At 43.3% G+C, this 15,852-nt stretch overlaps 1 protein-coding gene across 14 annotated transcripts in view; it reads left to right on the top strand.

The window, feature by feature from the left end:
• The window catches only part of htt (huntingtin), a 264,314-nt gene that overhangs the window by 232,449 nt on the left and 16,013 nt on the right, over positions 1-15,852 (top strand). For 6 of the 14 annotated variants that reach the window (XM_072594050.1, XM_072594086.1, XM_072594068.1 and 3 more), the window contains 3 exons: positions 1,461-1,651; positions 2,593-2,707; positions 9,525-9,676. In XM_072594050.1, the coding sequence (XP_072450151.1) occupies positions 1,461-1,651; positions 2,593-2,707; positions 9,525-9,566 (348 nt within the window). In that variant the 3' untranslated portion in view covers positions 9,567-9,676. Of the gene's footprint in view, positions 1-1,460; positions 1,652-2,592; positions 2,708-9,524; positions 9,677-12,640; positions 12,651-15,488; positions 15,693-15,852 lie in introns of those variants that run through there. The other 8 variants (XM_072594112.1, XM_072594122.1, XM_072594132.1 and 5 more) reach the window with 3 other exon arrangements.

The following is a 15,852-nucleotide window of genomic DNA, read 5'->3' on the forward strand; positions in this document are numbered from 1 at the left end:
GCTTGGTCTCGCCAATGTACCATGCTTCAGGGCATTCTTGCCTGCAGTGTACAAGACTGACAACGTTGGCTGCGTCACGTGAGTATCTGCTGCGTACATGGTGTCCACTGGGAGACCAAGCAGGCTCTGACAATAGATGAATGGATGCAGTACAACTGTCGGCAGACAGTGATGTTCCCTCCCAATCGGGGAACACTTAAGCAGGCATGGACGTTTGGCCTCGGATCTATAACACTCCTATTATAGGACAAGCCAAACGGAGAACAGCCAGGGAATTCCTAGAGGCATGGCACTTATCCACTGATTCAATCAACAAGCACATCGACCAATATACCGGCCACTGCAGCGGACAGCTGGAACTGACAACCGGAAGTGGCAGATACAAATCACTATAAACGCCGGAGGAAACATCACAAGCGCTTCACAGGAGGCTCCCAAGCACTGAGGATGTCACCTAGACAGGGGACGAAATGTCTGCAACACAAATTCCCAGCTCGGCAAACAGAACCACAACAGTGCACAATCTGTCAGCAGTCAATCCATGTGACATTTTATAAATTCTTTCTTTGGAAATAGAACCAGTCTGATTCAAGATTGGAATACAGAAGACTCTAATGCATCGTCTGAACTGAGATGTCATTTTTTAAAATATAGAACTTTAACTTAGCTCGTGAATGTGACTTGAAAGAAGTTCTGGGATTTACACATTAATGAATCGATACCCACAACCCATTCTAAAAGATGAAAGACTTGACAGCAGTCTAGGTGTATTCAATATATCATGTCAATTGCATGACACTACGATTTTAAACTCTAGACTGCTGTGAATTTACGCTTAATGCTTCATTTGTCTCCCCAAAAATAAATGGCATCATTCTCCTATTGAAGAGCTAGTACTGGCATTATGGGCTGAAGTGGCCTGTTGTGCTGTACAACTGTGACTGTCACTGTGTCTTTTAGGGAAGGAAATCTGCCACCCTCACCTGGTCTGGCTTGTGTGTAACTCCAGCCCTACAGCAACATGGTGAGCCTTAACTACCTTTTGCAATAGACGATCTAGCCATTCTGTTGAAGGGCAATTAGGGGCAACAAATGCTGGCCTTACCATTGACACCCATAATCCAAGAAAGGATGGTTATATGTAGCATATAGGTCATAAATATAAGCTGGTCACTCTTTGTATATAATAGATAAGACAGGAGAGTATTTAGATTGTGAAACATAGAATAGTTAAGACAAGTAACATGCATTTAAAGCAAGAAAAAAAAACAAGATAGTGCAGACTGTTAGATGCTGGGTTGGAACAGAAACACCAGTTGGCATCTGAATGGCCTGTTGAAGAATCTACATGATTCTGTTTTCTTAAAAATAAACTTTACATTTAAATACAAGAACTTTGAACAAAAGCTTCCTGTTTGTACAGCGATCAATTTGTTCTTGTCCGTGCTTTTCTCTTTTAGGACAAGGCCATAGCAGAACCAATAAGTCGTCTGTTGGAGACCACGATGCGGAGTACCCACATGCCATCCCGAATAGGAGCACTGCATGGAATCCTGTACATCCTCGAGTGTGATCTACTGGATGAGACAGCAAAGCAGCTCATTCCAACCATTAGTGTTTACCTGCTGGCCAACCTGCGTGGCATTGCACAGTATGGAATTTAATCTTTGGATGGGTTACATGTGCCTTGCTTTTGTTTCGCAGAAAGTTCCCCCTTCACTGGATAGTGAGATTAAGAATGTTATTTATTGTTACATTGTTAGAAAGATCTTTGTACTTTGGATGTGATCAAAACACTGAACTTTACTTTGTTGAGATGCATGTTGGTTTATATTCACACACTTGACCTTCCTTTTGAAGGAGCTATGCTCTCTCAAAATATGTACAAGTTTGACCAGTTTTTCTTTAATTTTGAGAAAATGACCTGTAATTGTCAAAAACAATTATCAAAACATAACATGGAGTTATTGATCATGTACAGTAAATCAGTTTCTTACCAATTAGTTTGTGTTAACCCAGAATAAGATGAAGCAAATTCTCACTTGTTGAGAGTTTTAGGAATAGTGTGCACAGTCACCTGTTTCCCCCAAGAATGTAATACTGACCACATGTATGCCCCAAGTTATTTACAAACTGGCATTGTTTTGTTTTATGCTGTTTAACCATGGGCACCTTGCTGGACTAATGATTCCAATTTAAAATTCTACCACAGCCATTCGGGAATTTAAGTTCAATTAGAGTACATTCTGGATTGTTTGAATAAATGTATCTAGTTAACAGTCAATGCATGATGATATGAATTTATTGTCTCAGTTATCATCCACTGCTGCCCACAGGTCACACATAATATCATTGGTTACTGCACACAAATGCCAAATTTTGGAAACAAAATCTATGTGTACTCTCTACTTATTTTTCACAACTCTGTGCATTTAATATGAAAATTTGAACTGTTTTCTGAGTAACAACAATGCAAATGTTACAGAAAATAACTGAATGGCATAATTGGTGTAGTGTGTTCCTATTTTACATGTAAAATGACTATGCTGATTGCATACTATATTACTGACCAAATGTTTTATTCCTTTGCAGCTGTGTCAACATTCACAACCAACAACATGTGTTGGTGATGTGTGCAACAGCCTTTTATCTCATCGAAAACTATCCGCTTGATGTGGGCCATGAATTTACTGCAGGCATCATTCAGGTATCATTTACTTGCATCACTCAAAGTGGAGAGAACAGCTTGATAATGCCATTAAAGTAATGCGGCCAAACAGTGTGAGAGGACTTACCACATTGAATGTTGTGGGCTTTTTTAGAACATAGAACAGTACAGCACAGAGCAGGCCCTTCAGCCAACGATGTTGTGCCGACCACTGATCCTCATGTATGCACCCTCAAATTTCTGTGGCCTTATGCATGTCCAGCAGTCTCTTAAAATATCCCCAATGATCTTACTTCCACAACTGCTGCTAGCAACGCATTCCATGCTCTCTCAACTCTGTGTAAAGAACCCGCCTCTGACATCCCCTCTATACTTTCCTCCAACCAGATTAAAACTATGATCCCTCGTGTTAGTCATTTCTGCCCTGGGAAGTAGTCTCTGGCTATCGACACTATCTATGCCCCTCATTATCTTGTATACCTCAATTAGGTCCCCTCTCCTCCTCCTTTTCTCCAATGAATAAAGTCCAAGCTCAGTCAACCTCTCTTCATAAGATAAGCCCTGCAGTCCAGGCAGCATCTTGGTAAATCTCCTCTGAACCCACTCCAAAGCATCCACATCTTTCCTATAATACGATGACCAGAACTGGATGCATTATTCCAAGTGCAGTCTACCCAAAGTTTTATAGAGCTGCAACAAGATCTCACGACTCTTGAACTCAATCCCCCTGTTAATGAAAGCCAAAACAGCATATGCTTTCTTAACAACCCTGTCCACTTGGGTGGCCATTTTAAGGGATCTATGTACCTGCACACCAAGATCCCTCTGTTCCTCCACACTGCCAAGAATCCTATCCTTAATCCTGTACTCAGCTTTCAAATTCAACCTTCCAAAATGCATCATCTCGCATTTATCCAGGTTGACCTCCATTTGCCACCTCTCAGCCCGTCTCTGCATCATGTCAATGTCCTGGCTGCAGCCAACAACAGCCCTCTGTACTGTCAACGACGCCTCCAACCTTTGTGTCGTCTGTAAACTTGCTGACCCATCCTTCAATCCCCTCATCCAAGTCATTAATAAAAATTACAAACAGTAGAGGCCCAAGGAACCCCACTCACCACAGACTTCCAGGCAGAATATTTTCCTTCTACTACCACTCACTATCTTCTGTTGGCCAGCCAATTCTGTATCCAGACAGCTATGTTCCCCTGAATCCCATTCCTCCTGACCTTCTGAATGAGCCTACCATGGGGAACCTTATCAAATGCCTTGCTGAAGTCCATATACACCACATCCACAGCTTGACCCTCATCAACATTTCTAGTCACATCCTCAAAGAGCTCGATAAGGTTTGTGAGGCATGACCTGTCCCTCACAAAGCCGTGTTGACTGCAATTAATCAAGCCATGCTCTTCCAGATGGTCATAAATCCTATCCCTCAGAATCCTTTCTAGCACCTTGCAGACGACAGACGTGAGACTTACTGGTCTAATTGCTGGGGATTTCCCTATTTCCTTTCTTAAAGAGAGGAATTACATTTGCCTCTCTCCAGTCCTCAGGTACGACTCCAGTGGAGAGCGAGGATGAAAAGATCTTTGCAAGTGGCGAAGCAATTGCATTTCTCGTTTCCCAAAGCAGCCGAGGACAAACCTGGTCCAGGCCTGGCAACTTGTCAATCTTAATGTTTGACAAAATTTTCAGCACATCAGCTTCCTCTATCTCTATCCATTCCAGCATGCACACCTGCTCTTCAAAGGTTTCATTCACTACAAAGTTCGTTTCTTTCGTAAAGACAGAAGCAAAAAACTCATTTAGGCCTTCCCCTACCTCCTCAGATTCCACACACAAATTCCCTATGCTATCCCTGATCAGCCCTACTCTTTCTTTGACCATTCTCTTATTCCTCACATAAGTGTAAAATGCCTTTGTGTTCTCCCTAATCCGTTCTGCCAAGCCTTTCTCGTGCCCCCTCCTGGCTCTCCTCAGACCATTTTTAAGCTCCTTCCTCGCCTGCCTGTAATCTTGTAGAGCTGAGCTTGACCTTAGCTTCCTCCACCTTATGTAAGCTACCTTTTTCCTTTTGACGAGAAGCTCCACCGCTCTCGTCATCCAAGGTTCCTTTATCTTACCATTTCTTGCCTGTCTGAGGGACATATTTATTCATCACTTGCAACAACTGTTCCTTAAACAGTCTCCACATGTCTATAGTGCCTTTACCATGGAACAACTGCTTCCTAACTCATGTCTAATCGCATCATAGTTTCCTCTTCCCCAATTAAATATCCTCCCGTTTTGCCTAATCCTCTCCTTCTCCATAGCTATGTAGAATGTGAGGCAGTTGTGGTCACTATCACCAAAATGCTCTCCCACCACAAGATCTGATACCTGCCCGGCTTGTTTCCAAGCACTAAGTCTAGAATGGCCTCTCCCCTCGTCGGCCTGTCAACGTACCGAGTTAGGAAACCCTCCTGAATACACCTTACAAAAACAGCTCCATTCAAATCTTCTGCTCGAAGGAGGTTCCAATCAATATTGGGAAAGTTAAAGTCACCCATTACAACAACCCTACTACGTCCACACTTTTCCAAAATCTGCCGGCCTATGCTTTCTTCCATCTCCCTGCTGCTATTGGGGGGCCTGTAGTAAACCCCTAAAGAGGTGACTGCTCCCTTGCTGTTCCTAATTTCCACCCATACTGACTCGGTAGGCAGATCTTCCTTGACAATGGAAGCTTCTGTAGCTGTGATACCCTCTCTGATTTGTAGTGCTACACCCCCTCCTCTTTTTCCCTCTTTTTTTTTTCTCCCCCCTCCCTATTGTTTTTAAATGCTCTAAACCCTGAAACATCCAGCAACCATTCCTGTCCCTGAGAAACCCATGTCTCTGTTATGGCCACAACATCATAGCACCATGTACTGATCCATGCTGTAAGTTCATCACTTATTCCTGATACTCCTTGCGTTCAAGCAAACCCACTTTAACTGATCCCTTGGTTCCTTCCCAGGAAAATTCTTCCCACTAGCTGGTCTACCTCTTGCTATTGTCTCGTCTGCATTAACTCTCACCTCCGGTATACAGCTCAGGTTCCCACCCCCCTGCCATACTAGTTTAAACCCTCTCAAACTACTCGAGCAAACCTTCCTCCCAGGACATTGGTCCCCTTCCAGTTCAGATGCAACCTCTCCTTGTACAGGTCCCAACTTCCCAATTATTATCTACAAATCTGAAGCCCTCCATCCTACACCAGCTGCACAGCCACATGTTAAGCTGTGCCCGGTCCCTGTTCCTCGCCTCGCTATCTCATGGCACCGGTAGTAAACTAGAAAACACTACTCTGTTCATCCTGCTTTGCAGCTTCCATCCTAACTCCCTGAAATCACTTTTTATATCCTCGATCCATTTCCTGGCTATATCATTTAAAATAGGAAGAATGTTTAAAGATCATTTAGAAAGTGCAAAGAAAAATTGAAAAACAAAATATTGTAGCTGCCAAAAATCTGAAATAAAACCAGGAGATGCTAGATATACTCAGGTGGTCAGGCAGCCCATAAGCAGAGAGGAACAGAGTTCTCATTCAGATTGACCTTTCATCAGAAAAATCATGTGGTGAAATGTCACTACCTGAAACGATAACTGTACTTCTCTACAGATGCTGTCAGGTCTGCTGAGTACTTCTCATACTTTATGATCTAGTGCAGAGAGTTGCAATGATGAGGTGAGAGCTAAGATGCTTAAACTGTCAGGGAAGGATAGACAGGCTTGGAGTTCTTTTCTCTCGTGTTATGATCCCAACTGATGGTCCTGCTGGACAAGCCATGTGCCAGAAACCTGACTCTTTTTTTTCTTATATTTAACATGGCGGTCTTTCACTGAAACATAGGCAGTCAAGGCTGCAGACTTTCTTTAACAATAAAAAAGCATTTACATTAAAGAGAGAGAAAAACAGAACAAGCTATGTAAATGTAGAAGCTTGATGTTGCATAAAAACAGCAAATTAAAGTTTTATCTATTTCCCAACTTCATTTTACACAATTGGAGATTGAGAAATCATGCTTTTCTTATTAGTTCTGTCCTGTGAACTGTGAAGTCACCTTACGTGAATACTTCAAAAATGGAAGCTTAGACTTCCAGTCTTTGAATCATTTGCTGTTTTCTGACTAAACACTCCTCATCTGGAAGTATTGCAAGCTAAATTCTTAGACCAAGTAACCGATCTATTCCTAAGTTGTCTTCTATACTCTTCCTTTTGAAGAGAATCTATATTTGCTTGAACCCAATCTGATCTCCTCCAGAACTACCCTAAAAGCTTTCAATGTCTGATTTCTAAGTCAAAATCCACTTCTGGTCAATCTAAACCAAAATCAAGGCTAATGCCTTTCATTGTTTACTAATTGTTACAAGCCACACAGTGTGAACAAACAGTTATCTTTATACTGCAGGAGGTTTGAGGCAGAACTTGCAGTAACCCCTAGTGAAGCTGATCTGGTACAGAATACAGGCATCTACCCAACAATCTGGAAAATTGGGAGAAAGTAAGGACTGCAGATGCTGGAGATCAGAGTTGAGTGTATGGTGCTAGAACAGCACAGCAGGACTGATGAAGGGCTTATGCCTGAAACATTGCTTCTCCTACTCGTTTGCTGCCTGGCCAATCTGGAAAACTGCGCAGGGTGCCCTGAACACTACACAGGACAAGTACAACTTGGCCAATTGTGGCCCCATCAGTCTATTCTTGATGATCAGCAAGAATATGTCATCAGTAGTGCATACAAGTAGCACTTGCTCAGCGATAACCTGCTGACTGACACCCAGTTTGGATTCCACAAGGGCCATTCAGCTTCTGACCTCATTAAAGCCTTGATTCAGATAATGATAATAGAGCTGAATTCCAGAAGTGAAGAGAGTGACAGACCCTGATATCAAGGTTGCATTTGACTGAGTGTGATATCAAGGAGCACCCGCAAAACTGGAATCTATGGGAATCGGGACAAACTCGCCAGTGGCTGGAGTCATATCTGGCAAATAGGAAGATTAGTTGTGGTTGTTGGAGGTCAGTCATCTCAGCTCCAGGGCATCTCTGCAGAAGCACCTCAAGGTAGTGAGCTAGGCCTAACCATCTTCAGCTGCTTCATCAATGACCTTGCCTCCATTATAAGGTCAGAAGTGGTGAAGACAATGTTCAGTACCATTTGCAACTCCTCAGATACAGAAGTAGTCCGTATCTAAATGTAACAAGACCTAGACAATATCCCGGCATGGGCTGAAAAGTAGCAAGTAATGTTTGCTAGAGTCCTTGAGAAACACAGCACGGAAACAGACCCTTTGGTCTAACTTGTCCATGTCAACAAGATATTCTAAACTACTGTAATCCCATTTGCCAGCACTTGGCCTATATCCCTCTAAACCCTTCCTATTCATGTACCCATCCAGATGTCTTTTAAATGGTGTAATTGTACCAGCCGCCTCCTCTTCCTCTGGCAGCTCATTCCATACATGTATCACCCTTTGTGTGAAAATGTTGCCCCTTAGATCCTTTTTAAACATTTCCCCTCTTACCCTAAACCTATGCCCTCTCGTTCTGGAATCCCTAGCCAAGGGAAAAGACTTTGTCTATATACCCTATCCATGCCCCTCATGATTTTAGACCTCTATAAGGTCATCCTCAGCCTCTGATGCTTCAGGAAAAAGAGACCCAGACTATTCAGCCTCTCCCTGTAGCTCAAATCCTCCAACGCTGGCAATGTGCTTGTCAGTCTTTCCTGAACCTTTTCAAGTTTCACAACATACTTCCGTGATCAGAGAATTAGATAGGGTAGATAGCGAAAGTCTTTTTCCTAGGCTGATGTCAGCGTGTACGAGGGGGCAAAGTTACAAATTGAGGGGTGATAGATTTAAGACAGATATCAGAGGCAGGTTCTTTACACAGAGTGTGGTAAGGGCTTGAAATGCCCTACCTGCTAATGTAGTCAACTCAGCCACATTAGGGAGATTTAAATAATTCTAGATAAGCATATGGATGATTTTGGGATAATGTAGGGGGATGAGCAGAGAATAGTTACAGGTCGGCGCAACATCTAGGGTTGAAGGGCCTGTTCTGCGCTATATTGTTCTATGTTCTACCTTCGAGCCAATTCTGTATCTAAATGGCTAGTCCATTTGGTGTGATCTGACCTTGCTAACCAGTCCATGAAGAACCTTGTCGAACACATTACTGAAGTCCAAACAGATCACATCCACTGCTCTGCCCTCATCAGTCCTCTTTGTTACTACTTCAAAAAACTCAATCAAGTTTGTGAGACATGATTTCCCACGCATAAAGCCATGTTTACTATCCCTAATCAGTCCCTGTCTTTCCAAATACATGTACATTCTGTCCCTCTGGATTCACTCCAACAACTTGCCAACCACCAATGTCAGGCTCACCTGTCTAGAGTTCTCTGGCTTTTCCTTAGCATTTTTCTTAAATAGTGGCAGCACATTAGCCAATCTCCAGTCTTCTGGCACCTCACCTGTGACTATTGATAATACAAATATCTCAGCAAGGCGCCCAATAATCATTTCTCTAGCTTCCCACAGAGTTCTAGGGTACACCTGATCAGGTCCTGGGAATTTATCCACCTTTAGACATTTCAAGACATCCAGCACCACCACCTCTAATATGGGCATTTTTTAAGATGTCACCATCTATTTCCCCACATTCTACATCTTCCATGTCTTTCCCCACAGTAAGCATTGAGCAAAATACTTGTTTCGTGTCTCCCAGTCTCTGCGGTTCCACACACTGGCTGCCTTGCTGATTTTTGAGGGGCCTTATTCTCTCCCTAGTTACCCTTTTGTCCTTTCAATTTATTTATAGAATTCCTTTGGATTTTCCTTAACCCAGTTAAAGGCTATCTAATTATTGCTCCTTGACATTACTGAATCCTTCACTATCAACATCACGGGGAGTTACCATTGACCGGAAACTGAACTGGACTCACTATATAAATACAATGGCTACCAGAGCAGATCAGAGGCTAGGAATACTGTAGTGAGTAACCTGACTCCTTTTTTTTAAAAAAAATTATTCACTGATGAGGATGTTGCCAGCTAGGCCAGTATTTATTGCCAAAAAGAAGGCAGTTAAGAGTCAACCTTTTTGTTTTGGGTCCGGAGTCACATGTAGGCCAAATCGGGTAAGGATGGTAGTTCACATGAGTAAACTAGATGGGACTTTTCCTGACAATTAGCAATGGTTTCATTGTCATCATTAGACATTTAATTCCAGATTTGTATTGAATTCAAATTCCACATTCTGTCATGGTAGAATTTGAACCTGGGTACCCAGAACATTACCTGGATTTCTGGATTAACAGTGATGATACCAGTAAGCCATTGTCTCCCCTGCTGACTCCACAAAGATTACCCACCATTTTTAAGGCACAAGTCAAACTGTGATGGAATACCTCCCCACTTGCTTGATGGGTGCAGCTCCAACAACTCAAGAAGCTTGATACCATCCAGGACAAGGTAGCCTGCTTGGTTGGCACACTGTCACAAGCATTCAGTCCCTTCTCACCAACACTCAGTAGTAGCAGCAGATACACTGCAAAATTAACATCTTCTAAATGCACGACCAATTCCATCCAGAAGGATAAGGGCAGCAGATGCATGAAAACACCACCACCTGAAAGTTCCCTTCCAAACCACAAAGTCCTGACTTGGAAATACATTACTGTGAATATAGGTTTGCTCACTGAGCTGGAAGGTTTGTTTTCAGACATTTCATCACCATACTAGGTAACATCTTCAGTGAGCATCCGGACGAAGTACTGGTGGGATAGTCCGCTTTCTATTTGTGTTTGGGTTTTTTGGGTTGGTGATGTCATTTCCTGCAGTGACCTAATTTCATGTTCATTTTCTTAGGGGGTTTGTATTGATTAGAGTTCCTAGAATGCTATGCTTCTAGGAATTCTCGTGCATGTCTCTGTTTGGCTTGTCTTTGGATAGATGTGTTGTCCCAGTCGAAGCGGTGTCCCACTTCATCTGTATGGAAGGATACTAGCGAGAGACGGTCATGTCTTTTTGTGGCTAGTTGTTGTTCACGTATCCCGGCGGCTAGTTTTCTACCTGATTATCCAATGTAGTGTTTATCGAGTTCTTGCAAAGAATTTTGTAAATGACATTAGTTTTGCTTGTTGTCTGTATAGGGTCTTTGAAGTTCATGAGCTGCTGTTGTGTGTTGGTGGGTTTGTGGGCTACCATGATGCCAAGGGGTCTGAGTAGTGTGGCAGTTATTTCAGAGATGCCTTTGATATAGGCGAGAGTGGCTAGGCTTTCCGGATATATTTTGTTTGGGTTTGTCGCTGAGAAATCAGCGGATTGTGTTCACTGGGTACCCGTTCCTTTTGAATACACTGTATAGGTGATTTTCCTTTGCTCTTCGTAGTTCTTCTGTGCTGCGGTGTGTGGTGGCTTGTTGAAATAATGTTCTAATGCAGCTTCGTTTGTGGATGTTGGGATAATTTGTGGAAGCCTAGCCACACTCCCTAACATCAAAGACATCTCCGAAATGACTGCCAGATTATTCAGACCCCTTAACATCATTGTAGCCCACAAACTCGCCAACACACTAAAACAGCAGCTAATGAACTTATTGAAAAACTTATGTCATTTACAAAATATCTTGCAAGAACAATAACAAACCCTACATTGGACAAACAGGCAGAAAACTAGCCGCCAGGATACATGAACATCAACTAGCCACAAAAAGACATGACCCACTCTCACTAGTATCCTTACATACGGATGAGGAAGGACACCACTTTGACTGGGACAACACATCCATCCTAGGATAAGCCAAACAGACACACGCAAGAATTCCTAGTAGCATGGCATTCCAACTGGAATTTTATCAACAAACACATTGACTTGGATCCCATTTCCCACCCCCTGAGAAAGAGAACAGGAAATTACAATGCTGTAGGAAATGACATCACCACAGGAAATGACATCACCAACCCAAACAAATAAATAGAAAGCAGGCTATACCACCAGTGCTCCATCTGGAGGCTCACTGAAGATGTTACCTAGTATGGTGACAAAATATCTGAAAATGAACCTTCCAGCTCAGTGAGCAAACCTACATCCAGAACCTCAACCTGAGCTACAAATCCTCTCAAATCTCTCTAATATGTTACCGTTCCTTCAGTATTGTTGAGTCAAAATCCTGCAATTCCCTCCTTTTTAAGGTCTGCCTATACCAGAGGGACTGCACTGGTTCAAGCGCACAGCTCACCTCACCACAGCCTTCTCAAGGGCAACTGAGGATGGGCAATAAATGCTGGCCCAGCCAGTGATGCCCATATCTTTTGAGTGAAGAAGGTTTGCAGTTGCCTGTTCTCTGACAATACTGGATTAGATCATTTGTTCCAGATAGGACTGTCTGACCGTTTTCTTTTAAAGCTCCCTTCGTAGAAGTAAGCAACATCCACATTTCACTGGTGTGGAATCCAAGCATTAATGTTATACAAATCACATGCCTTTCATCACACTTGCAAAGAAAAAGACTGAGAGATTACGTGGCTGAGGTCTTAAAGGTAACCATAGAGTGGATGTAATAACAAAATGCAGCTACATTTGGGGAAAAATAAAGGCTTGGTGTCATAAATATAAACATGTCAGGAAGAACCTTTCTGGTCAAATTGTAGAACTTGGATGCCATAAGAATTGGCTGGGGAAAATAGCATTTAAGAGGAAGCTCGAAGATCTAAGTCTGTATGCATAGAGTGAGATGAATAAAGCTGAGAAGAAGCTCACATGGATGGTAAACACTGGCATTAACTAGTTGGGCCAAATAACCTGTTTTGTATCTTTTAGAGTGGATGAAAATGTTTACTTGTCTATTAAACTAAGATTTGAGTTTCATTGGGTACCCTCTGGGCACTATAAAAGTGTGAGCTTGTAGCTCAGGAATTTAACCATGGCCTGAAGTTGAGCTGCTGTAGGGCATATTGGAACAGGATAATGTGATGGACCCATTCTGTCACAGTTGTGCATGTTATCCACTCTTGCTATATTTATCGAATTTACACCACATGTACAGGTCCATCTATTGCTATTCAATTGCATTTGTACCCCTCTGTTCATGAATAATAATTTTTAAAATTTTCTGGGCGGCACGGTGGCACAGTGGTTAGCACTGCTGCCTCGCAGCGCCGGAGACCCGGGTTCAATTCCCGCCTCAGGCGACTGACTGTGTGGAGTTTGCACGTTCTCCCCGTGTCTGCGTGGGTTTTTCTCCGGGTGCTCCGGTTTCCTCCCACACTCCAAAGATGTGCAGGTCAGGTGAATTGGCCATGCTAAATTGCCCGTAGTGTTAGGTAAGGGGTTAGATGTAGATGTAGGGGTATGGGTGGGTTACGCTTCGGCGGGGCGGTGCGGACTTGTTGGGCCGGAGGGCCTGTTTCCACACTGTAAGTAATCTAATCTAATCTAATCTTCCTGCATCCCTGAGTTCAATAAGACTGTGAGCAATCAAGACAATCAGATCAGCTCATTGCCTTCAGGTCTTACATGCAATATCCCTGGAGTGGAGTTTGAACTCTCAATTTTGAGTGTCATGCTGTTCTCTGAATGGAGCTGATGTACAGTGATATCACTATTTATAACCTAGGCCACTTGAATATTTTGGTTAAAGATTAATTGCAAGGACACTTGGCCTCCCTACTTAAAAAATTCCAATTTTCTCAAGAACACAGTACAGTAAGCACCTTACTTTAGTGCTGTTGTCTGCATTATCTGTTGAGAATATTCTGTGTGGTTATTGTGTTATATAAAAGGAAGTGGATGCAGAGTCCTTGACTTTCTAAAGCAGAGGAAAATAGATTCTTGGTAAACAGGGAGCTTAAAGGTTGTTGTGGTTCTGTTCGCCAAGCTGGGAATTTGTGTTGCAGACGTTTCGTCCCCCTGTCTAGGTGACATCCTCGGTGCTTGGGAGCCTCCTGTGAAGCGCTTCTGTGATCTTTCCTCCAGCATTTGTAGTGGTTTGAATCTGCCGCTTCCGGTTGTCAGTTCCAGCTGTCCGCTGCAGTGGCCGGTATATTGGGTCCAGATCGATGTGCTTGTTGATTGAATCAGTGGATGAGTGCCATGCCTCTTGGAATTCCCTGGCTGTTCTGTTTGGCTTGTCCTATAATCGTAGTGTTGTCCTAGTCAAACTCATGTTGCTTGTCATCTGTGTGTGTGGCTACTAAGGATAGCTGGTCGTGTCGTTTCGTGGCTAGTTGGTGTTCATGGATGCGGATCGTTAGCTGTCTTCCTGTTTGTCCTATGTAGTGTTTTGTGCAGTCCTTGCTTGGGATTTTGTACACTACATTGGTTTTGCTCATGATGGGTATTGGGTCCTTTGTTCTGGTGAGTTTGTCTGAGAGTGGCTGTTGGTTTGTGTGCTGTTATGAGTCCTAGTGGTGGTAGTAGTCTGGCTGTCAGTTCAGAAATGTTCTTGATGTACGGTAAAATGGCTAGTCCTTTGGGTTGTGGCATGTCCCTCGTTACGTTGTCTTTCCCTTAGGCATCTGTTGATGAAATTGCAGGGGTATCAGTTTTTGGCAAATACATTGTAGAACTGCAAAAAGAAGAAGAAGAACACCTTGACAATGTATTTGCCAAAAACTGATACCCCTGCAATTTCATCAACAGATGCCTAAGGGAAAGACAACGTAACGAGGACATGCCACAACCCAAAGGACTAGCCATTTTACCGTGCATCAAGAACATTTCTGAACTGACAGCCAGACTACTGCGACCACTAGGACTCATAACAGCGCACAAACCAACAGCCACGCTCAGACAACAACTCACCAGAACAAAGGACCCGATACCCAGTATGAGCAAAACTAATGTGTACAAAATCCCATGCAAGGACTGCACAAAACACTACATAGGACAAACAGGAAGACAGTTAACGATCCGCATCCATGAACACCAACTAGCCACGCGCCAGAGACCTGGGTTCAATTCCCACCTCAGGCGACTGTCTGTGTGGAGTTTGCACATTCTCCCCGTGTCTGCGTGGGTTTCCTCGGGTGCTCCGGTTTCCTCCCACAGTCCAAAGATGTGCAGGTCAGGTGAATTGGCCAATCTAAATTGCCCGTAGTGTTAGGTAAGGGGTAAATGTAGGGGTATGGGTGGGTTGCGCTTCGGCAGGGCGGTGTGGACTTGTTGGGCCGAAGGCCTGTTTCCATACTGTAAGTAATCTAATCTAATCTAATCTAAAGAAACGACACGACCAGCTATCCTTAGTAGCCACACACGCAGATGATAAGCAATAGGAGTTTGACTGGGACAACACTACTATTTTATAGGACAAGCCAAACAGAACAGCCAGGGAATTCCTAGAGGCATGGCACTCATCCACTGATTCAATCAATAAGCACATCGATCTGGACCCAATATACCGGCCACTGCAGCGGACAGCTGGAACTGACAACCGGAAGCGGCAGAGACAAACCACTATAAATGCTGGAGGAAAGATCACAGAAGCGCTTCACAGGAGGCTCCCAAGCACTGAGGATGTCACCTAGACAGGGGACGAAATGTCTGCAACACAAATTCCCAGCTCGGCGAACAGAACCACAACAACGATTACCTGAGCTACAAATCGTTGCACAAAGCTTAAAGGTTATTGAGAGTAGCTGGGAATATGGAGTAATCAAATCAGCTAAGATCTGAATGAATGTCCTGCTTGAGTTGCTGCTCCTGGTTTTAACTTGAATTTTCCTATGAGGTATGTGGTTTCCATATTACAAGCTGCTACTCTTGACTTTTAGATGTGTGGGAGTAATGGTCTCTGGCAGCGAGGAGTCCACACCTTCCATAATCTACCATTGTGTCTTGCGTGGGATGGAGCGACTTCTTCTCTCTGAGCAGCTTTCGCGTTTGGATGGAGAGGCCTTGGTGAAGCTCAGTGTGGATAGATTGAACATGCATAGCCCTCATAGAGCCATGGCTGCCTTAGGACTGATGCTAACCTGCATGTATACAGGTACTGCGCTGAGCTATTATGGAGGGCTCATCTCTGTACTTGCCTGAGTGATAGTAGTGAATAAAGAGAGCTTCATTATATTTTTGAAGCTGTTAACATCTTTAAGAAGCATTGTATTTTGTTTATTGTGAAGAGAAAGGCAATTTCTATTCTTGATGTA

The sequence above is a fragment of the Chiloscyllium punctatum genome, chromosome 2 (genome assembly GCF_047496795.1).
Source record: "Chiloscyllium punctatum isolate Juve2018m chromosome 2, sChiPun1.3, whole genome shotgun sequence".
Lineage (NCBI taxonomy): Eukaryota > Metazoa > Chordata > Chondrichthyes > Orectolobiformes > Hemiscylliidae > Chiloscyllium > Chiloscyllium punctatum.